Source organism: Helicoverpa zea, chromosome 7 (assembly GCF_022581195.2).
Source record: "Helicoverpa zea isolate HzStark_Cry1AcR chromosome 7, ilHelZeax1.1, whole genome shotgun sequence".
In the NCBI taxonomy this organism is placed as follows: Eukaryota; Metazoa; Arthropoda; class Insecta; order Lepidoptera; family Noctuidae; genus Helicoverpa; species Helicoverpa zea.
Window position 1 is genome coordinate 10,225,306 of NC_061458.1, and position 23,913 is coordinate 10,249,218.

Sequence of the window (23,913 nt, forward strand, 5' to 3'; positions counted from 1 at the left end):
AGAAACACACACACACTTAACCTAGTTAATTTTTTTTAAAGACACCACTGCTTTTGCTTTATTCATCTTCTATTAAAAACTTTTTGATGCGACCATAAACACGTTCTATAAATGATTTTTAAATGCCATTCTACAATTTTCTCGTTAGTGTTTTATTTAACCTATCAAATAGTGACAAAATATTGGCAAAGTGCTTGTTGTAATGAATAATTTAATTCGAAATGGCTCCAATTCGATATAGCCTCCACTATGAAGATTATTCTGAACATTTGATGTCAAGATTTGGTAAACTCTTACAAATGCAATCTTTAGTCGACATGACGTTAATGTGTAGCTCTCACACTTTGCGAGTTCATAAAGCTGTACTTGCTGCGAGTAGTGCTTACTTTCAGGTAAAAGTTCTATTAGCATCAGATAAAGTTATTAAGCCTTATGTGCTATTGTTATAGCTACTGCGAAAAATGTTTTAGGAGGTGCTACAAAAACAAACGGGAGAGCCTCTAATAATTCTAAAGATGCGCTTCAGTGTTTTGAAATGCTTAGTAGAATTTATGTACTGTGGAAAAACTCAGTGCCTTGAAGAGAATTTGGATGAACTTGTATCTGCAGCACAATTCTTAAAAATTAAAGGACTGTCGAAAGTCACTAAGGAAGGTCTTGGTATTGCAAATAACAGTAAGTCCCTAAATATATGATGTGTGGTTACCAGTGTTAAAAAACGAATTCATATAATAGTTTATAAATAAAATTGTTTTACGCCCAGGTAAGTAATTAGATGACTATGTTTTAAGGTGAAATGCCAGTCTTCACGCCGCCTGTTGTGATAAACAGACCTCCGCAATCACTTATTGATTTGCATTCTCAGGTACTTACTAGTCATTACCATTCTAATATAATGATACCAACTATCTACAAATAAGTGAGTAATCTTTCAACGTTAATTTTTCGTAGATAAACGTACCTATAGGTACCACGTAGTTTAATTTTCCCAATCAAAGCCTCCTGGATTTTGGACGGTGTCTAGCGTAGACCTTGATATGATATTTTTTACCCATTCAGTAGGAATATATGAAAATACGAATACATATATATTCAACACTGCCCATTTTACAATCGGAAGGCAGATAATCAAGCCCTAGATTTTCCTAGGAGTACCTATAGATATGTGACATGCTTTTTACCACTAAGGCCTCAGTTCGCCGACTGCGTCGGTTTTCTTAAAACAACGGTTTGCTTAAAATGTTTACAATTAAAATTTCAAAAATTGTTTTAAGAAACCCGATTATGCTATTGGTGAACGGGTAACTGGGAACTGGGCATATAACATAACGGCTTAGCAACCTAATATCAACAATTAATCATATTCAAGGATACCGACAGTACCAAAGCGCAGCAGTCGTCACAGCTTGCGCCAGCTACTAGTACAAGCCAGCCAGTGGATAGTCTCGGACGAATGAATAAGGTTTGCAGACTTTCAACATTCATTTCAACATCTATGAAATGACAGCATATACCTATGCTGTCATTTCAACTTTAGCAGTTGTTAGAAGTAGTCAGAAATCAGAAGAAATTAGAGACCAGTCCTACCAAGGTGTCAGAGAACAGCTCAATGTAAAGCATCCGGTTAGACTGGAAGCCGACCCCAACATAGATGGGAAAAGGCTAGGCAGATCATAGGAGACGGCATCTTAGTAAACCGGTAGTCTCTCCGTATTCCAATTCAATACTTTTTGTACTTAGGTACTGAACTACCAAAAACCTCATAATTTTATTACAGGATATGGTAGTCCGCATTCCGTTTGACATTGAAAATGGGGGCAGTGCGCCTACAGTCGACTACCCCGACGTGCCAAGGGCTATCAAACCACGCCGCGGAAGGCCGAGCGTTAGGGTAAGATACCTCCAAAATTGCCAATTTACCTTATATATTATACAAAAGCTGTAACACCTGATAACTTATCCAAACTATACCTATAAATTATGTTTCACTACTTCTAAGAAATGAAACACTATCATCAGGTCATAGATATCTTGAATATAAACAAACATAAATACAGTTTGTTTTGTACCTCGCAGCGAGCAGGGGCATGGGAGGGAGCTGGATCACTAGGCCGCGCTGCCGAACGAGCCTTGCTGCGACGAGAACAGGACTCACGCAAGGCCATTCACCAGTTGAAACATTTGCAGACTAGACATATGCAGGTAATAAAATAAAATCCTGGTGATAGAGCATTGACCACTTAAATACTCTTCCATTTCATAAAAGGAACGAAATATTTTTTCCCAGGATTATATGGACCGAGTGACTCTCTCACAAGCCGTCAACAGCATCTGCGGTCCAGAATCTTCCACCAACTACATGAATATCGACAATGACCTCATGTATATGGATCAGACGGTCTCGTCCAACGTTCTTGATCCCACCATCGCATACAATAAAGAGCACTCGATAGGCAATGAAACGATCACTAGCTATTCCAACACCAATCCTACCAGTTCCGCTGAAACGTCCACAAGTGGCATTAGTACGGCTATGTCCCAATACGTTAATGCGTTGAAAAATGCTGGACTTCCTACAGATTTGCCAATTCTCTTTGAATCTGGAGATGGTTCCTACATCAACGTCAATGAACAAGTACTACTAGACATGGTGCAAAGCAGCGAAATCCAATACGAAGTTATAGAACAACCAAATATAATCGAAAAGGTTGCAGACCCGAGTGAAATAAAGAGCATCGATGATCTATCGAAATCTATAGAAAGAGGAGAAATGCTTCTTGGTAATAAAGGGTATGGTTCAAACTCTGATTACGATAAAGATTCGTCGCAATATAATCGCAACGAAGACACAATCAACAGCCTGAACGCGATACTACCAGATAACTTGGAATCCTTCGAAGAACAGCAAAACTATGTTGTGTTAGACCCACGTTTACAAGAAAATAACAGTTCAATAGATCATGTAAATGCTCATGACTTCTCCTGCATCGACGGTGACATGCAATTCTTCACTAAATCTATGAGCGATGACGTAAAGAAATATTACGAAGATCAGCAACTACATGACGCTCGAGTTATTGAGCAGTTATGTCCTACAAGTAATTCGTTAGATACGAATTTCAGTATTTCGTTACTTGACACAAAGAGTTCACATTTGAGTTCAAACTTAAGTCAACAGTATAATCCTCTTAACCCTGAAGATTTGAGAAGGAACGAAGACTGCTATGACTTTGGGCTGCAACTACCACAAAGTGCGGTTTTTAAAGAAGATGCTCTTGATTGCCTTATGTCGACACCGAAACGTAATGATGACGACCAAAATACTTACGAGGACAGCACACAGCTAGATCAACGGGCGCAGGAGAGAGATGAAATTATAAAAGATCTAATGAACATTGAGAACAAAATGAATATGGTACATAAACATGATTCGATAGCCAAGAATGATCAAGATAATTTAAATTCAAGCTCCAACGTTCCAGATTTTAACGTGAATCCGCTGAATGTTCCAAACGTGTTTGAGAATGAGTCTGAAAATAGTAAAGAATTAAACAATTCAAAGAACAGTAATGGAGACTTGTCTGCAACAATAACTTCGAGTGGATTGCAGTGGGACAGTTTGGATATCAATAGCAAAGAACCCGATGAAACTGACGATAACGTACGAAACGATTGTGGAACGAACAACGAAAGCCAAATCGATTCACTGACGTCAGAATCTCAGTATCAAGATTCTGTGATAGATTTAACTGGGCCTGTAAATGTCAAAGCCGAGCAATGGGGCGATATAATGACTGAAACCGATGAACTGAATAAAGAAAATGAACAGCCTACTACAAACGATAACAACATTAATTCTACTATAGAAAATAATATTCCATATGCAGTGGGATTGCTGCCTCTAAAACAGATCCAACCAGCAGAAGATGGAAGTTTACTGAAAAGGAAAAATTCCATTGATGTTGATTTACTAGATAATGTAGATGCTAAATGTTTAAAACGTAAGGTCAAATACAAGAAATTGTGATAAAATGTTGCTTTGTTTATAATAAATAAATTAAATATCCTACCTTTTTCATTTATTCACTCCTTTTAACACACGTGAAACAAAAAGTTACTTACCCGCCATCTAAGGACCATGAATTCTGCTTTTAGAAAAAAAAAAAAACAAAATTCCCTCAACCTTAATCTGTTACCTCGAATATCTTGGAATCAACTCTGGATCGATATGGACTTTTGATATGTAGCTTCTTATTTAGCTTCTGCCAGCAGTTTCACCCGCATCCCATGAGAACCTCTGCACGAACCCCGATAAAAAGTAGCCTATAGCCTTTCTTGATAAATGGGCTATATCTAACACTGAAATGATTTTTCAATTCTGACTAGTAGTTAATGAGATTGGCGCGTGCAAATAAACTCTTGAACTTTATACTATTATAGATGGTGAACACAAGGTCTCCATCAAAGTTCAGCTTTTTGTCCCTAACCTTACCAAATCGGAGATGAGATGATGTTTACAGCCTCGGTGTACGTGTACAGGGCCGGCCCTAGGGCAGTGAGTGAGGTGCAATCGTATATCGAGCGCCATAAAGGGAGACGCCGGATTCATCTAACTTAAGAGGCTTTTGGAATAAATAAAATAGGTACCATATAATTTAATATATCTTTTACTTGAAACAAATACATATTAAAATGACAATTTTAACATTTATAAGGCATTTCATATTCTTTTACATCTAGTACACTACAACAATTATCGGAAATATTGAGATTCATTTTAGCAGGCATACAGTAGGCGGGATTAGTCTACTAACTTGATATACATTGTAAAGTTCCACATATTTAATAAGCCTTTTTGTTCGTGTTTAAATTACAATTACAAATGAATCAAAGCATGATGTAGTTGACATAAGTTAATGATTTGAAAGCTTTAACATTTAAAGTGGAAACAACTCGCCATATATTTATTGGGTAACGTTAAATGTTATACACGTCGTCGATCCTCTAATTGCAGGTACTAAATAAACAGAAAATAAATTGTCATGTTATTCCTAAACTCGTATTTGAACACTTGTATAAAATATAAATATAAAAATAAAGTATATACTCGAAATAAATCAGATCAAATGTTATAATGGCTCGGATTGGTGGTTATAATAGCTACATTACAAATATGCTGTTACATATAACAAAATATTATTATCCTTAATCTACCCTATGTGATATGGACCTATATCAAAGAATTTTATATAAATTCCGCTTACTAAATCAGTAATATCAAATGTTATTAAATTACTTATTGTCAATAAAAAATTGACAGGTTTTAAATTATTACAAAAATAGTATAATATACATATTTATGAGAAAAGAGTAAAACTACATACAATTGTTATCAATAAAGATTATGAACTAACTACAGCTATCAACACAATATTCACCTGTTTAACAAAAAAGTCGTAAAGTTAGACAATGAAATCATCGCGGTGCTTTGTGCTTACCTGAATTCAAGCAGTGGAAAAGTTTTGAGTAGAAAAATATAACTAAAACCAGTCTACTAGTTACAGCTACGGACAAAGTAAAGTCACACAAATAGATATAACCTAAGCTCTAAACAAGTCACTACGTAAGTTGATTTCAAGCTCATACAAAAATATAAATAAAATATAATTAAAGATATGAGCGAAAGTAATGGCCGGACGCATATCACAACCTAACATCAGATAACAAAAAAAAAGGAATGCAACATTGGTTAAGGTACATAATTATGAAGAAAAAGATGCAAAATTTGTACATCACGAGACAACCCATTTACACGAGAAAGCGAATAGAAGAGAGGTAAATAATATAGTTAGAGTTTGTATATGTTTGGGGGCGGAGCTTCTAGCGCTATATCCGTAAGAGTCTGTGTGATAATCTCCCATTTGGAAGGTGATGGCTGGAGAGGACATTCTGCCGTCACCTCCGTTCGAGTATGCTAGCACACGCAAGTTATACGACTTGCCCGGCGTTAGGTTCATGACGTAAGCCTCTAGCTTATGTTCGACAAGCACTATCGTATCATTCGCCGTGCTCATGTCTTGGTCTATCTCCCATACGCGCACCTGAAAATAACATTTAGTTATATAAATGATTAAAAAAATACTGATCTCAAACTCCAAACATCAGCTATAAAAGAACCACGCTAACGTATCCAACCATCAGTCCAGAAATTTTCTTTGCATAATAAATATTGAACTAAATTATTAACCTTGTTCCTATCAAATATTTGCTGTTTACCTTGTATCCAAGCAGAGGTTCCTCTTCATCAGTAGGCTGTACGTATCTCCACACGACGCGCACCGTCGTCGGGTTGTACGCCCATACGTTGACGGACGCCGGCGGCTTCTGCGGCGCTTTGCGGAACGTACGCTCCAAGTACCGCTCGCTCTCAGGACCCTCGCCTGCCGCGTTAAATGCCATTACCTGCAAAAAGGCCCCATTATCAATATTATACAAACAAAGCAATATTATTGAGAAAAAAGGAGATATGTATGTTTATTTTGTAGACTGTGATAAAAAGGTCAATACAAATTACTTATTTTTATTGAACTACAAATTGTTGCACTGATAACTTTTAAGTATCCTTCACAATTTGTGCTAATCGGTTGGACTTATTAATATGCTAAATAAAGATATGAAAAAAGTTATATTACCTTTACAAAATAGTATGTATCAGGTTGCAGACCAACAATGAGAGCCCAGTTGCGCGTCGTTCGGGAGAGGTAGTAGATACATTCTTCTTCTTTATTCGCCTGCTTCCAGTACTTGAGACGATGTCCAATCAACTTGCCACGCAATCTCTCACGCGACTGATCGATGGGGTTCCAGGTGACGTTGAGTGACGTAGAGTTGAAGGACCTGGCGAACACCATCTGAGGAGCCACCTGCGGCATGTCCTCCGCCGAATATATCGTCACTACCTCGCTCTCCGGACCCACGCCGATCTCGTTGTACGCCTGCACCTTCACATCATATGGGGTATAGAAATAAGTTGTCGATATATGTACGACATATGTTCCAATGTTACCATACTTCTTGAGAGACAACGATTGGAATTCCACTTCGGTACCATTGCGGCGCCAGAATATTTTGTAGTAAATCCCTGGTCCATTCTGCAAAGACCGCGGCAGTGGGGTCCACGTAATAGTAAGGTCACCAGTTTTTCCACCACCACCTCCCACATTTGCAGGTGCCACGTATGGCCTATCAGCAGGAGTAGAGAATTGTGGACTGGGTGCAGAGGGCTTTCCAGGTCCCAATAGGTTTACGGCTTGAACCCTAAATTCGTAGATAGCCCATGGCATTAGTGTCGTAGTTACGGTGGCACGTTTGCGTCCATTGTATCGGTCAATCTCCATGACATTGACGACATTATCGTTTATAGTGTACCACGAGGAGTTCCAGTGCGTGCGACCAGTAACAATGTAGCTCGTGATAGGACGTCCGTTTGAATTGCTGTCGGTCCATTCCAAAGTGACAGAAGAACGTTGTATGTTGAGCGTCTGTAAGCCACCGGGCGGACCGGGTGGTCCTTCAATTCGCAGTTGAGTATGCGATGAGATACGTCCTATAGCTGACTTCACTATACACTCGTAGTCTCCGACGTCCGATAGACTCACGTTTAGAATGGTGAGCTCACCTCCGTCGATCTTAATTCTCTTGTCAGCATACAGATCAGCTGCCTCCTTCATACGAATACCGTTGTGATTCCAGAGGTAAGCTGTGTCCAGCATGGGATCTATCTCGGCGTTACAATGTAGAAACACCACTTGGTTAACTTGTGTTGTGATTCTCGGAGGCAGTCGTTCCAGGAAGCGCGGCGCACGCAATACAATCAATCGTCCACGGCTTTCGTCGGTTCCGTATTGGTTTTTGGCGACACATGTATACACGCCTTCATCATCCCTGGATAGTTGTCGAATTATGAGGTTTCCACTTTCAGCGATAAATCTCTTGCCACCAGCGCCGATAACGATATTATCTTTCTTCCAAGTAAATGTAGGCTTTGGAGCTGCTTCAGGATTACATTTCAGAGTAACATTGCCCCCCTCGGAACCATATGTTTCAGACTCAAGGGGCCGCTTCTTAAATGACGGCTTTAAAGATAACACTCTCAACTGTCCTGTAGAGAAACTGCCTTTAAGCTGATTCTTTGCTTCACACTGGTACATGCCTGGATCTCTAGTTGGGTCCAAGTACTTTATTATTAATACATTATCTTGTATAACATAACGATCTCTATCTTCAGATTCTAAAGTATCCATGGTAAGTTTCTCTCCATTTTTCCACCAAGTATAGTTAACATCTGGAATACCAAAAGCTTCACAGTTCCAATGTAATTCACCTTTGTTGTCCATGTGCTTATTTGCTAGGGGAATAGTAAAGTTAGGCTTAGCTTGCACCTTAAGGAAGACACTGTTGGTTATGTGGGCTCTGTCATTCTTAACATCACAGATGTATTCACCTTCATCTTCAACTCCCACATTTGGTATTGTCAATACGCGATCATAGTTACTCAAATGAGCCTTTCTTGGCATATTGCTACCACGTCTTGTCCAGTTGTAAGATGGTACTGGATAACCAAAAGAAACACATTCAAGCCGGACCTCCTGCCCTACAACTGGTGCTTCAGGAAAAACTTTAGGGAAATTATTTGGAAATTTAAGGTGCTGGTAATCAGAATGTGGATAGACAAATAGTGGGAAGAATGGTCCATTTCGGCCTGCATCTGAAACCTGGCTCATCACATTACAACTGTAGTTTCCCCTGTCAATAGTCTCCAAAGCAGAGAAATAGAGACCTCCATCATAAGACACAAATACTCTCTTGTCTTCTTCTACCAGATTAGGAAAATAGTTCCTAGCCCATAAGAAGTTCACAGCAGGATAGTAGGATGGGGGATCACAATACATTACTTTACCCCAATATTGATTACCACTTTCAACCGACCTCTTCTGATTAAATTCTCTAATAAAACCAAATGACAATCGCACTGATTCGGACCTGATTGTACCAAATTTATTGGAGGCTGTGCAGTGGTACCTTGCATTATCTTTATCAGTATCTGGGTTATAAATCATGAGTGTTCCTCCACTAAGAACAAATCTGGTATCAACTAATGGATCAATTTCAGTGAAGATAGGGCTGTCTACCTGATACTCTTCTCTGTACCACTTGTACACAGGTGCTGGGTAGCCTCCTGCTATGCATGTCAACTGAACATGATAATTCCTCATAGGATCATATATTGTGTCTACAGGCTCCTTGATAAAGTAAGGTCCTCTAGGAATCCTCTCCGGATCATAAGTTTCCAGTCCGTAGGTAAATGACCTTTCTTCTTCAATAAGATAATGCAGTCTTTGTGTTTGTCCTTCACAAATAAAGTGATAATACTGGTTGCCTTCTACAGGAGATAAGCCCCAGCGCCCATCAAGTTGGGAGAACCTGTACACCAAGTAATCACGAGGCAATAAGTTATAACTGTTATATATTTGGGAATGATCATTGAAAAATGCATTTTCTAAACCAGTCAACTGTGAACCATCAGCATCATTGGACCAATACCCTGGTGATTGTTGGTGTGCACCAATATACCACGAACCTTTCTGGGGATCAAGTTTCATTAGATTTGTGATGATAAATCCATGTTCTTCTGGGCTGTTGACAGCCGCTAAGTCCGCTTCGTAAGCTAAACAAATCTTACGGGCCTCATTTCTAGGTCGGTCCGGCGACTTAGTAAAGCGGTAACACGATTCCCGGAATCTGATCCAATTTGGCGGACATCTGTATCTCTCCTCGTAGTCCAGGCCGGCGTAATAAGTTGCTGTATTTTGTGGATCAACCTCATTATCATTGGTGCCGAAGTTATCAGAGTTAAAGTTATCTTGGTAAAAAGAACTCTGACCCGAATTGTAATCGTTATTGTTCACTGGAAAGCTGCCGTAAGGTACTTGAGGGTTTGGACGGTATAGAGTACCATTCTGGTTATTATCCTGGTAAGGCTGCTGATTATAGTTGGGGTTGAACGTTCCACTGGACTCAGGAATCTGACTCCTCACGCAACTCGCCAATGCGAGAAGTAACAAAACACGCGTCATTTTCCGTTAATAAACAAAGAGAAAAATTACATTATTTTCATTTGATGAGTAGAAAACACTTTTGTGATGTTGGACACGTTTTTCACAAGGTATAGATATCACAGTTTCATTTTAAAATTCGTTTCTAATTTGAAAATAGCTTGATGATGACAAACACCTTGAAATGAAGCCTCGCCCAACCCACAAACTCAATCACTCAACTCACTCATTCAAGGAACAATATTTTTTATTCAACTTTAGGGATGTGCAAGAAAATCGTGAAGGCTTATTTGACGTTTACGGTTTTTAGAATGTTGCAACACAAAAAAAAATATATGTCAAGAATTTTAAAGGATTTACTGGAGCGAAAACTGTTTCGAAAACCCTTTTCAACCTAAACAGTTACTTAGGTAGTTTACATTTTTATTGTCGAACAGCTGTTTTTTGCAGTTTCACCCGCAACCTAGAATAATCTCTTCCACACTCGGATAAAATATTGCCCTTGTCATCCGGGGATAGTGCAGCTTCCCAAGGTTAAAAGAATTTTTTAATCGGTTCGACTTTTCGTGAATTTTAGTACTTACTCCTTACTTATACTAGTATTAGTAAAGTTGATAATAGCATATAGGGCAGTGGTTCTTAACCTTTTTGTCATGAGGGACCACTTTACCAAAAGTTTGTCTTGCCGGGGACAACCCCATTGATTTGTCTAAATTGAGGGTTCTGTGATAAAGAATACAAGCACATTTTATAATTAGCACTCATTTCTTTATTATTTAGCAAAAAACTAAAAGCTACAGATTTTAATTTAATGAGATTTTTGTGACTGCATTCTCTTTACTAACTTCTGAATTCTTGGTTCAGTACTACTCAATTTTTTTCGGACTCGTAAGGACGTGAAATGTATCCCAAACGTACTTAACTTTTTGTTTGTTGACAAATGTAAAAACGAGGGCATATAGTTTCTGAATACGCGAGCCAAGCGAGCGGGAAATTTTGATTATTTTTTAAGACTCAGAACCAAAATTACGTAAAATGTAGCCCAAACGTACTTTAACTTTTTGTTTGTTGACAAATGTTAAAACGAGAGCATATAGTTTCTGAATACGCGAGCGAAGCGAGCGGGAAATTTTAATTATTTTTTAAGACTCAGAACCAAAATTACGAAAAAATAAGGTTTGAAATGTAGCCCACATTTCAAACCTTATTTTTTTTCTGTTGGATAAGTAAGATGGATACATAGACATAATATTAGTAAACAGGACTGCGCACGTAAACCCAAAAAACGAGCCGAGTGAAACAGTTAGTACGGAGGCTGTCTGTCCCTTTCTAATAGGGTGACTATGAGATTAAGCTATGTGAGACAAATCCGAATTTGCTAAGATTATTAAACGCAGATTGGTATTGAAGTTTTAACTTACGCAGTTTGTGACTTTAAGATACTTATAAAGGCTTTTAATAATTAGCGGGAATTAGCAGTATAAAAGCAGGAAGATTCGAAGTGAAGACTGTTTTTTTTGTATTTCTACTTCATATATAGACTGCTGAGCCATTTATGTCGCCTTTCTTCATTTTTTGGGAAGCTATAACAATAGTACAATAGTTTTAAAATCCATCACCCATATTTTCACTCATTACAAGAATTCATGGGCACCCTAGTTGTTTGGTTTACGAAAATGTTATTATTAGCTAACCTGTGGAACGATATATTGCAACCACCATATGATTCACTTTTAAAGGTATAAACGCAACACTTTTTCACCATTTAAATAGTTTAAATTGATTTAATACAAAAAATATAAACAAAATTTTAAATGCTGATTACGCGCCAAGAATGTTCAGGGTTACCGCTAGAAAAAAAAAAAAAACTTATGTTGTTTATGTTTTAAGAATAATAATTTATATAAATAATTTATTCGTATAATAAATTAATGCGATTTTTATTAATTTGTTACTTACAATTGTTAAAATAAGATAAAAATATATGTGATTCAATTGTTTTTTTGGGAAGACAAAACTGTTGATCACAACATTTTTTTATGCTGGCAAGGTGTTAGAAAGAGACAAACGGCCTCCGTTCTAACTATCCCTCTCGGCTCGGATTTGCCTCTGTGTATTATGCAACAAAATTAGTTCCTTATTGCGTTGGAATAGAGTTCAATTTCGTAAATATATATTTCGAGCGTGCGCAATCTTGTTTATTATATTACATCTATGGATGGATAGCAACGTCGCGAAGCAAAGCTTCGCGGACCACTTGGAATGCCTCCAGGGACCAGCAGTGATCCGCGGACCACCGGGAACCACTGATGTAGGGCGTTTGCAGGGTTACTCAGTTTGGCGGTTACAACGCGGTGCCTTTTATGGAATTCTCGTCAGGGTATATCATTGACATATAACTATAGGGTATATGTGTTCTGTGGCAACACTACTCATGCATGACATAATTGACATACCGAATCAAAGGCCGGTTGACCGAGTGCAAAAGATTGTTTTTTGTCAACTTGTTTTATTATACAACCTAAAATTTTTAGGGCGGGCGGCTCTCTTCAAGTTTAGTGAATGAAGAGGTGAGTTTGTATTCTGGATTTTAGCCCCTAATAAACTTAGATAACACATTACACACTATATATACCAAAATATACAGGAGGTCGCCCGCAAATTCGTTCCCTTGCATTTCGGAATACCTATCTTAATTATTCGCATTATTTTATCATCATTACTACCTATCCTGGAAAAGCCTAGGTACTACAGAATAGTCTTTCTTTCCAATTAATGTTGGGTCAGTAATTCGGTATTAGATTTTGATTTTGTTGAGGGTAGTTAAAAATAAATAAAAATAAGTATGTTATTCATTGTTCACGGTTTTATTTTCCATGTTATCAACAAGAAATAAGAGTCAAATAATTATAGTAATACTTATACTGTAGGTATAGCTAAAACAGATAAAACATTACACGATTTCGATACCATTCAGAAAAGTATACAATTCTGTATAAATCGTTAGTTACATTTTACTCCAAAAACTATCATTATTTTTCATACCATTTTTCCGCTCAAGATAATTCTCCTAATAATATTTCATCACAGATTAATAATGTACTTCTTCGTTTCTCGTTTTCACAAAGAAATAAATAGATAGGGCGGATAATGGCCTTGACTACTGCATATAAAAACTGCTATATTCGTACAGAGTCTCAAAATATTATACAGAAGTTGTGTGCTGCACCAAATAATGCCACATGAATTAAACATGTACTAATAGAACATCATTGGCATTACTTAGATCAGATATTTGCCGCTCCAAAATAAGTTAAAAAATAATTTGTTTACAGTTTCATCTTATTTACATTGTTACTGTATTTGCGATATGCGTATATGATTTAATAAATTTTCCTATTTTTACAGGACTGTATAAATATAAAAACATAACTCATTTATAATTAATTCAAAAATATTGTACAATATTAATAAAAATATTTTGGGGAGACAATATTAGCAAACATAACAAAAGAACAAAAAATGCCATATTAAAATTAAAATTGATAAAGAAATTACTAGCATAATCTCAAAACATTACATAATTATAACAGTAACAGTTAATAGGTGATGTGCAGATAACGAAAATGACACTGGATAAACCCAGGTAGAAGAACTTGCCAAGGAGCGCACAATAATGTTCATAGAATCTACTTGCATACGATAGTGCACTTGTTCATGCGCGATGACTTAAGTACAACAGTCGTGTGCATAAGGCCATCCAACCCTGTGACTTGATACCTTCACTCCAATTACACAATAAAAATCATCTACATTTTCAAGAATAACCACGTATACTATTGCACACACAGTATAAGATTATGCTAACGCCTTACAATTAACAGTGTGGTAACTACATGTCGTTAATTTCCTAATATTATAATAGAATTACACTAAACATCTCGCCGCAGCATTACTTATTCACCTATCTACCCAATACACCGTACACCAACGTTAAATAGCACCCATGAGAATATCGAACATTTAAAGCAAACATCTATACGCATTAAACTACATATTAAACTATTTACAATATTTACACAAGTTGTTCATTTATAGTATACACAACATCTCACAAGCCAGACTTTGAGTGAGACAAAAAAATGATTATGAAATGGCTGCCTTAAAATACACAGTCTCATAAAACGAATATGTTTATAATATTGTTCTTAAATGAGATACATGTTACATTACAATAATCAGTCAAGCTTGGTATTAAGATCTCGTTATTGAGCCGTCTTCAATCAAACGCGTGTATTATGTGTTTATTTAAAAACAATGTTATATTATGTACCTATGACATGAAAGCATGTATCATGTCATTATGAATTGATTTACTAATCTGTAGTAAATCGTCGGTTTCCATCTCTCAAGTGATAAAGTTTCTTAAGGGATGGATACTTTTATAACTGAAAATGTCTCCAATCACATTCTAAAACGATTTAAAGATGACAATGCCAATCTAAAAAACGGCAATAGACATATTTGAGTTGAATTAGGCCTTCTTCCGTGTCACCACTTCTTGTGTGTCATTTGATCAATGGGAGGCCTTATAGTTTGACCTAGTGTCAGCTAACAAGTACGGTTTCAATCTTTAGCAGTTGCCTCAGTTTGTCAGTAACTCTAACAAGCGCCACTTTAGAAGCGCGCACGTTGACTTTCTCTCCGGCGCCAAGCAGCTGGTGACACTGCGCTCGCTCCAGAAACTCTTGCGTACGGATTTCGCGAAGTAATTCCTTGGGTGATCCGGACCCACAGTGGATTTGCTTCAGCAGACTGTCTTTTGATTTGATCTGGAACGAGAACATGATTAAATGAGTGACTGTCTAATCATTAAAACCGAAAACATAAAACCTGCAACGGATCGTTCTTGTGCAATGGCATAATTAAGTCGTAAAAAAGTCTTACCTGTAGTAAATTGGTGATATCCTGCAGCAAACACCACAGGCCGTCCGCCGGTTGACCAGTGGGGGTCCGAAGGCTGTAAAAGGGCGGCAGCGGAGCCTCGGTGCACTGGATCTCGATCATGGAGTCCGGAGGAGGGGGAGGTGACGCCGGGGGCGGTGAGGATAGGGCATCGCACCCTATCTCCTCGCGATCTGAAATATTAAGAAGTCTCTATTTAGATTTAAAATGCTCCGTCTTGCTTGTATCCACTGATATAATCTTTTGCCAGGAGTTTTGTAAAGCGTATGAATTATTTATTTAAGTATATGGGTAACCTACCTATAATTTCAGTAGGTGGTGGAAATCGCCAGGGTTCAATAGCATTTCCCTGCACGTCGGCGATGTGTAGTCTCAGCAGAGTTGCAGCGGGTCCTTCTGTCAGTTCTTCTGGAGTCTGGCCCGCGTATGTACCGAGCAATGGATCCGCGCCGTACGCAAGAAGCAGACGTATAACTTCCACGTGACTATTTTCACATGCTTCATGTAAAGGTCTAAAAATAAACCATTGTATTTATTAGATACATCTTCAATATTTTTCATCAATACATAACTGGTGAGCTTTCAGATTTTTTTACTCACCTTATTCCTCCTTGAGCGGCAGCAGACACGTTTGCGCCGTACTGCAGCAGTAGTCTTGCTATTCTGACATGACCCTTAGCGGCTGCCACGTGTAGGGGCGTAAATCCAGCATTGTCTTTCGCCGAGGGGTCCGATTCCAACTTCTCCAAGCAATAAGCCACGCAGTCCTGTAAATAAGACAAACATTTCATTAGTACTTTTAAAAAATTATTACTGTATTTTTGTCTTGAATTTGTACATAATACTTACCGTGTATCCTAATCTGGCAGCTCTGTGGAGATGCGTTTCTCCAATACTTTTGTTGATGAACCAGCCCTTGATTTCTTTCTGTATATCGTGAACTGATTCTGGACTAGGCTTCACGGCTGGCCTACGAATCTTAGTGGTAGGTTCCTCTCTACGTATTATTTTCTTCTTTTTCCTAATATAATCAAATCCAGAGCTAAATTTTCTTCTCCCAAAAAGACGTTTAAGCCGCCTTTTTGTATTTACACCATCAGGAGGAGCTAATGAACTCCCTTCTACTTTAGTTTTGTCTTTATCTTCTTGATTGGCATTATCATTTTTATGTTTATTAGCCGACAGTTCTTTCGTTCTTTTGTGGTTAAGCGATTTCATAATGCTATTCCTTTTTTTTAAACGCATTAACCTGCCCTTAGCGTCATTTCTTTTCAAAGATTTAGTGCTTCTAAGTCCGTCTCTTATTGAACTTGACCTTCTTTTAAGTTTGTCTTTTACGATTTTTCTAGGCTTAAATTTGGGTTTTGAATCTGGTTCTTTTTTTATTTCTACAATTTTAGTTTCCTTTTCTTCGCTTACATCGTCCTCTCGACAAGAGGTAGGAGGCGCAGAGGCCGGTCTTTCGTCACCAAATACCTCTTTGATTGTTGCTCTTTGTTTGAGCACTCGACTTTCTGTTCTTGTCCTCGATTTCAGAACAACTGGTGCGAATTCTTCAGTAGCACCAATGAGACCATCTGTGTCTTTAATAAATGAATTCCTGAACGCAGTTACAGTTTCTTTCCTAAATGCACCTAAATAAAAAATATCTTCCATCAATTTTTCTTTCTTAACATTGTAACTGCCTTTATTGCCGTTTTTTACAAGACCTAAGCTGGGTGTCGGCAGCAACTCATTCGATTTTTTTGGTATGATCTTAGGAGTTTTATCGTCTTTATCTTTACTTTTTTTTTCTTTTCGGCCGTCTTCTTTCTTGCCACACTTTTGAATCAGAACATCAACAATGGAACTGCTTTTCTTCTTATTAATTTTAGACGACAATACCGTTGATGTCGATGCTTCCGAATCATAATGCAACTTATTTGGTGTAGAATAACTAGAATTCGAATCCAAATCACTGTCAAGGGTTAGTTTTTCAGGGCGACGTGCGTATAAATCATCTGTAGCAGCCGACGGTGCCGAAGACGGGGCTGGAGAAAGAGGTGCAGGGTCCAAGTCAGGTAGAGATGTCGAACCTCGAGTAAAAATAGCACCCGACCTGCTGACAAATGGTCCACCAGAGCGCCCTCGTGGTATGGCAATAAGTCGTGTAGGCATACGAAGAGAACGTTTGTATTTATACAATTCTTCTTCCCAACCTGGATGAAAGTATGATCCGTCACCAAATGTTGGTTTGCGCACAGGCGTAGAACTGTTACTTGCGCTGCTGCTATCTTGTTTCTTTCCAGGGGATGATTTCACCGGAGTTTTCAAACTAGTTGTGCTTTTATTTTCGTCTGTTTTTGTATTTTTACGCATACGGAGTCTTCTTGCTACACTAATATCATCATCGTCACTATCAGAACTTGAATTAACATCATGTTTCTCGTTTTTAGTGTCTACGGAAAGTTTGCTCTTAGATCTTGATATTTGCCTCGATAGTTTACCCTTACTTGGCTTTTCTTCTTTATCCTTTGACATTGTAGAATCCAGTGATTTTCTAGTATTTTTATTTACATCTACATCACAACACTCGAGTTTAACGTACGCAGATTTCTCGGATAAATCCTTTAATAGCTGATACTTCAGACGATCACTTTGTTCCTTTTCTTTTAGAATCTTGCTTTTAATGAGCGGCTCATCGTCATCCGTCGATTCTAATTCTTCTTTGATCAAAGTTTTTATAGGTGTCTTTTCTTTCAATTCTTTCTTGGATGAAGACGATTGATCGGATTTTTCACTTTTAACCTTCGCTTTGGCTCTCATTTTGGTAGGCCGATCAGAATCTTTTTGCTTTTCAATCTTTTTGTCATTTTTAACCTTTTCACATTTGTTGGACGGCTTCTCGACGGTAATTAATTCTTGTGAAACAGGCGTTTCAATTTCATTAATAGGTTCAAGTTCATCTTCATCCATAGGCTCTTGCTTAATGACTATGGGTGGTACCTCTTCTGTACTTTGTGTAGGTTCACCTGCAAGTGGTGTAACATTTATAGTAGCTGGTTGAGACGCTGCCTCTGAAGGTAATATATCTTCTGTTGTTTTTTGAGTGCCCGCCTGAACTGGGTCTAAACTTTGAGATTTCTCAACTTTGCTTTCATTTTCGTTCTCAAGGGTATCAATTCGTCTTCTATGTACTTTCTTCTTATGACATCCCGACTTAAGCTGTTCCATAAAACTATCACACGCATTTGCCCAATCCAAATCTTCAAAAGGAGCATCATTTACTTCATTAATACCTACGGGCTCTAAGCTTTCTAGAATATTTTCCGTCTTTATAGAAATCTCAGCGTCTTTTTCAATTTCTTCAATGTTCATTGGCTCTGTTTTAACTTCTGGAATGATAGCTGCAGCCAACTCCTCATTTTTTATTACAGATTCTAACCTCAAATTGTCTTCCCTTATTTGATTAAACAAGTGTGTTTTTCTGGGAAGTAATTTTAACTTTTCATTTTCAGGTGGTATGGTTTGCTTTGTCTCAGTTTTCGCCATGGTATCTTGTGAAGGAGGCATAACTTTTAACTCTGCCTTTGTTCTTATTCTGGATGCAACATCGTTTTCAGGTGAGATAGGTTTTGGATCGGGGCTATTGTTATATTCTGAGTCACGAGGTAACGAATCAACAGCTTTAGGCATTTGGATATGTTGATGTAAATTGGGAGTAATGTGATTTGAATTAAGTCTAACAACATTTTTAGATGCCAATTCTGTATCATTCTCCTTAGTAAGATCTGTGATGTCTATTACAGAATCTTCGGCATCGTCTATGACGATTAGGTCTGGGACGTGTTTGACTTGTCTTGGTGGTTCCATGAACCCGGTATGTTTCGTTTCTAAACTGTTTCTTAGTATACTGAGTACTCTTTTATCAGCAGGAATTCCACTAGCAGGATCAAAATGATGCGTATGCATATCTCTATGGCTCGGAATTTTTTGTATAACTTGGTGACGGCTATTGACAGACGGATTTCTGTCATGATAGTGAGCATGATAATCGCTCGTTTCACGAGCTAATTCAGGATGATATGGATTATTTGAGTATCTGCGATTTGCATGAGTATGATGTTCCCGATAAACGCTAGAAACAGCAGGTCGTTTTTGTTCATTTTGATAAGTTTCTAACTGCTGCTTATATCTGCTATAGCTGTAAACCGGCTGTTTCATAAGTTCGCGTTGTTCTCGGGCAGACTGATTTAGGTGGTCTATCCGACTGTCTGCCGTCCAGGTTTCATATCGAACTATCTTCTCCGGAATGTTGCTTGCAATTGGACCCGCAGGTCGTTTTCTCTCTTCTATTATAAAATGCCGATCATCACGAACTCTATTTTCAGGGAGACGTTGGTCTCCAAGAGATCTTGTAAGGTCTATTTTAGGAACATATTCGGTTCTTATTGGAACACTACGTTCTTGGTAAGAATGGGGAGATTCAACAGGATAAGCTTCGGCTACAGGCCGACGTGCTTCATATGAGCCGTTGTAACGCATAGGCGGGTGACCAGGTTGCGATGGTGTCACATATCCGTGTGCAGCGTTCCTGTCTCCTCCGTATTGAGTAAAATTTGGTGCGAAATCCACTTTATGAGATGCTACATAACTTGTAGTTGGCAAATGTGCGTGACGACTACCGGACGATGATGGACGATGAGGTAGAGCTATCATTTTATTTTCTGCTGCTGAATCAATTGCATCGTCTTGAGTTGTAGACGAGTCAGCTGAATTTTTTACTGTTTTCACAGATAAATCTAACGGGGATTCTCGTTTCTGTTTACTAGCTTGCGATACTGCAGCAGGTGGTTCTTGCTTTTGCTTAGTTTGATTCATTTGATTAACTAGTGACGTTACAGATACTGTCATGCGTGCTTGGTTAGGGTAGCCAGGTTTTACTGTCGATCTCGCTGGGGATGTTTGGACGGGAGTTGACGGAACATATTCATAACTAGTTTTAGGTGCAGCTGCTGGATGATAAACAGATCTTGACTGAGTTGTATTTTGAACAATTGGAACGGGTGCACTAGGTCCATACCTAGATGTCGACGTTGAAGGCGCCGGGTAGTGGTAACCGCTTCTAGTATCTACAGATCTACTTATAGTAGGAAACTCTGCACGTGGTGGCAAGCGAGCAGCGTCATGTGGGTGCGGTGGGATTGGCACTGGCGAACGCTCTTGTGGTTTCGGCGCGTAATGTGAGCTCATAACATCCATAGGAGCGTGTTTAAATTGCACTTGATGATGTGTATCCACGCGGTGACTTTGAACAGGCTGCGCAACAGGCGAAGGCCGATAGCTCGGATAAGCCTGTTGGTGGTCATATTTTCTTTGTGGTACCACAGGATGCCGCTCGTAATGTGAGGAAGTTCGTCCATAAGGCGACAGATCCCGGCGCTGCTGCATAGTTGTATATTGCATCTGAGCAGATCTGCTGTCAGCAGTATGTCTCTGTGCAGGAGGAGCGGGCTGTGGATGATGAATTGGTGGAACGCGATCGTTCGGTGGGGGCGGCGGTTGAGTTGGTTGCATTTGGTATCTTTGCGTTGGTGGACTTTGAGCAGCCACCTCGCGCAATCTCGATGTGGTGTGTTGCGGCATCGACCCCGATAACCTTGCATAAGTTTGTGGGCTTTGGCGCGAATGCGTTGAAGGCTGAGGTGATGCTACCGGCCCATGAGAATTTCGGCTTCCTTCTGACATGTTTGAATCATAATGATACCGCCCATATGATTCCGGTGGTCGTGAAGTAGGATAAGGATCTGGTGGTCTACCAGGTGCATAATGATCCGGCTGCCTGGCAGTTGGTGTTTGTACACGATGTACCGGCGGGCGGTACTGTGCAGTTGGAGCCTCCAGTTGAGGTTCTGCAGGCGTTGGAGGCTGCAGTGGAGCGGCTGACGGCGGTCGTGCCGGGGACGGGCACGGAGCAGCAGGAGCCGGTGCGGGTGACGGTAGAGTCCTCGGCGGCTTTCGAATTATGTGCGATGGAGGTGAAAGAGTACCCACTGCTTCTTCATCATCCTCAATTTCAGGCTGCTCGCGACGCTTCTCTGCAGCCTCTCGCATAACGGTAGCTTTATGGATGATGTGTGGTTCGGGCTCAATAGGCTCCGAAGGTGGCCGCGGTGGAACTGCGACTGGCGTCGAGCTTGGGACGGAAGGCGGGGCGGCCGCAGCAGAAGGCGGACGTGACGACGGAGCAGGAGCTCCGGATTGCGCTGGAGCTCCTTCTTCTGGTAGTGGAGCACCTGATGGCCATAAGGGCTGACCCGAGCCGTCCGCCTGTGCTTGCTTCGGTACCCCCATAAAGTACTGGCGCGTCCCTTCCAGTACATTGTTAAAAGACACGTCCATACTCCGTCTCCTCTAGACACCACCTGAAACAAAAGATGAAAAGAAATTAAAAATGTCTTCAAGACTTATGATCAGAGCAAAATAACTACTATAATCATCAAGTGGTAATAAAAGCAACAGTCATCAATCATCGCATCGAGCGAGTAAATGCCGATATCGGTATTGAACGCACGACTTGTCGAAGGTGCGTGGTTGGGTCGTTACCCGACGGCTGCCCTTGAGCGTACTTCGCCCCCGCACGCACACTTATGAACGACTGTAGAGATTCGCGAAATTACACACACTAATACAACTTCCGCGTGAGTACGTTGCTTAAAGTTAACTAACCTTCATACGAATGAATGTCAAAAACCCCGCGCAATTAATTGGTCATACTCTTTTGGGGCCACAATTCTTGTTAAACAAGGTGTCATGAACACACTTTTTGTCGATACTTTGGTATCATCAATAATCTTAAGAGTATGAACGTAATGAAAATTATTTTAACAACAGAAAACCAAAAATAACAATATCACTTCAATTTACTGTGTAGGTAGTTAGCAGTTATTTTAAACTATAAACTGAGAGGGCGAAAATGAGAAAGTGTTTCTGCATACATACTCAATTGGTGCCGCATGCCGTTTACCTTTTATGTTCGGGGCAGGTATTTGGAGGCAACATAAGAAATATTAAATTAACCTTCATTAGTAACTCGTTTCTTTATTTGTATTAATTATAACTTATCAGCAATTAATGTTAATTAGCCGTCAGTGCTTCAGAATCTTCATTTACATTTCCCGCGTAACGTGTACGACTGTGTGAGGTCAGTTAGGGTTGACAGTTAAGTATTTCAAGGCAGTGTGAAGTGAAACGTTGAGAACTATAAATATGCATAAGGATGTATCTTTTACAAAGCCTTGAAACCATTTGGGAAAAGTCCTATAAATTAAAAAAATCACAAAGATATTAAAATTAAAAAAGCCTTATTATAAAAATAAATAACCCTTTTAGTTTTTATTTTCCCTATAACAAAAGTAATATTTAACTAAAAAATTTGAGGAAAGTTTTGCCGTTGATTTTTATTTCATCATCATCATCCTAGCGTTGTCCCGGTTGCCCTTCCGGGCCCGGGGTCCGCTTTCCTGCTTCTTCTCCTCCACTTCGCTCGGTCTTCGGCATCCCTGGTGGTTAGTCCATTGGCACGCATGTCATCCCTTACAACGTCAAGCCAGCATTTCCTGGGTCTACCCAGTCTGCCCCGGCCGGGCGGAGGCGCCATGGCTAGACATTTGTTCCCCACGTAAGTGGCCGGTTTCCGTAAAACGTGTCCGTACCAGCGTAAGCGACACTCTTGCAGTTTGTCTGCAATGTCACGGACATGAAGGCTGCCGCGGATGCGCGAGTTCCTAACGCGGTCTTTCCGCGTAATTCCACACATCCAGCGCAGCATTTTCATCTCCGTGACCCGCAGCTCCTGCTTGTGCCGCTCAAGCACAGGCCACGCTTCACTGCCATACAATAGGACAGGCCTAATGATGGATTTATAGACCTGTCCCTTCAGCTTAACCGGCATTTTAGGGTCACAAATGACACCAGACACCTCACGCCACTTGGCCCATGCCGCCGAAATTCGTGCCCTGACGTCGCAATCGATGCCACCAGACGCGTGAAGGACAGATCCCAAGTACCTGACCTGGTCCGTCTGCTCAACCATATTACCGTCTATGCCGACGGAGGTGGGATCTGTCGAGTTGCAGGCCACGTACTCAGTCTTCCCCACATGCAGCTGCAAACCGCCGTTCTCGAGTGACTCCTTCCACATGTTAACACGCTGCACCAACCGTCCCTTGTCCGCGTCTGCCAGCGCGATGTCGTCAGCATACATGAGCAACCACGGGGGCTGCTCATGCGCATCTCGGATGCTTTCGGACAATGAGTCCAGTATCACGCTGAACAGAAACGGGCCAAGGACGGAGCCCTGGTGTACTCCAACGGTAACAGGGAAGGCTGTAGTGTCACCAACAGCGGTCCGAACCACTGAATCGGAATCCCGGTACATGTCTCGGATAATGTCAACATAGACTTCTGGCACCCCTTTGGACCGCAGCGCCCACGGGATCATCATGCGAGGAACACAGTCGAAGGCCTTCTGCATGTCCAGAAAAAGGAAATGCAGAGGTGTGTTCTTCGCCCTGTATTTCTCCATCACAATCCTTAGGGCGAAAACAGGGTCCATGGTTCCATGACCAGGGCGGAAGCCATACTGACAATCCGAAACAATGCACTCCTGCCGGAGCCGAGAGTCAACGATCCGCTCAAAGAGCTTCATGGTGTGGGACATGACCTTTATACCGCGATAGTTTCCACACTCCTGCACAGACCCCTTGCCCTTAAAGACTGGAGTGATGACACTCCGTCTCCATTGGTTCGGGATCCGGCCGGTGTCCCATACGCGGTTAAATAGGTTTGTTAG

The 23,913-nt window shown here is 40.0% G+C and overlaps 3 protein-coding genes across 5 annotated transcripts in view; 1 reads left to right on the forward strand and 2 right to left on the reverse strand.

The window, feature by feature from the left end:
- The first annotated feature begins 118 nt into the window (after positions 1-118).
- On the forward strand, positions 119-4,304 carry LOC124631701. Its single transcript, XM_047166251.1, has 7 exons — positions 119-392; positions 471-675; positions 792-865; positions 1,370-1,462; positions 1,778-1,891; positions 2,077-2,202; positions 2,288-4,304. The coding sequence occupies exons 1-7, from the start codon at positions 222-224 to the stop codon at positions 4,025-4,027; spliced, it is 2,523 nt and encodes an 840-aa protein (XP_047022207.1). The 5' UTR covers positions 119-221; the 3' UTR covers positions 4,028-4,304.
- Positions 4,305-4,651: 347 nt separating this feature from the next.
- On the reverse strand, positions 4,652-10,342 carry LOC124631760 (contactin). Its single transcript, XM_047166342.1, has 3 exons — positions 6,693-10,342; positions 6,277-6,462; positions 4,652-6,101 (listed from the first exon to the last, which is right to left on the reverse strand). Exons 1-3 carry the CDS (start codon positions 10,134-10,136, stop codon positions 5,793-5,795), a joined length of 3,939 nt encoding a protein of 1,312 aa, XP_047022298.1. The 5' UTR covers positions 10,137-10,342; the 3' UTR covers positions 4,652-5,792.
- Positions 10,343-12,966: 2,624 nt separating this feature from the next.
- The window catches only part of LOC124631822, a 48,518-nt gene continuing 37,571 nt past the window's right edge, over positions 12,967-23,913 (reverse strand). For all 3 annotated transcript variants that reach the window (XM_047166438.1, XM_047166436.1, XM_047166437.1), the window contains 5 exons: positions 15,930-21,484; positions 15,681-15,847; positions 15,381-15,592; positions 15,063-15,253; positions 12,967-14,947 (listed from right to left, as the gene is read on the reverse strand). In XM_047166438.1, coding sequence (XP_047022394.1) covers positions 14,723-14,947; positions 15,063-15,253; positions 15,381-15,592; positions 15,681-15,847; positions 15,930-21,461 — 6,327 coding nt within the window. In that variant the 5' untranslated portion in view covers positions 21,462-21,484 and the 3' untranslated portion in view covers positions 12,967-14,722. The remainder of the gene's footprint in view (positions 14,948-15,062; positions 15,254-15,380; positions 15,593-15,680; positions 15,848-15,929; positions 21,485-23,913) is intronic.

Bases quoted from the DNA above. Each gene is read 5' to 3' on its own strand.
- LOC124631701 (XM_047166251.1), top strand. From the start codon at position 222: ATGGCTCCAATTCGATATAGCCTCCACTATGAAGATTATTCTGAACAT. The intron at 866-1,369 runs GTACTTACTAGT...ATCATATTCAAG, and splicing joins TTATTGATTTGCATTCTCAG to GATACCGACAGTACCAAAGC. The intron at 2,203-2,287 runs GTAATAAAATAA...ATTTTTTCCCAG, and splicing joins TGCAGACTAGACATATGCAG to GATTATATGGACCGAGTGAC.
- LOC124631760 (XM_047166342.1), bottom strand. From the start codon at position 10,136: ATGACGCGTGTTTTGTTACTTCTCGCATTGGCGAGTTGCGTGAGGAGT. The intron at 6,463-6,692 runs GTAATATAACTT...GCCTTTTTGCAG, and splicing joins ATACATACTATTTTGTAAAG to GTAATGGCATTTAACGCGGC. The intron at 6,102-6,276 runs GTAAACAGCAAA...TGTTATTTTCAG, and splicing joins AACCTCTGCTTGGATACAAG to GTGCGCGTATGGGAGATAGA.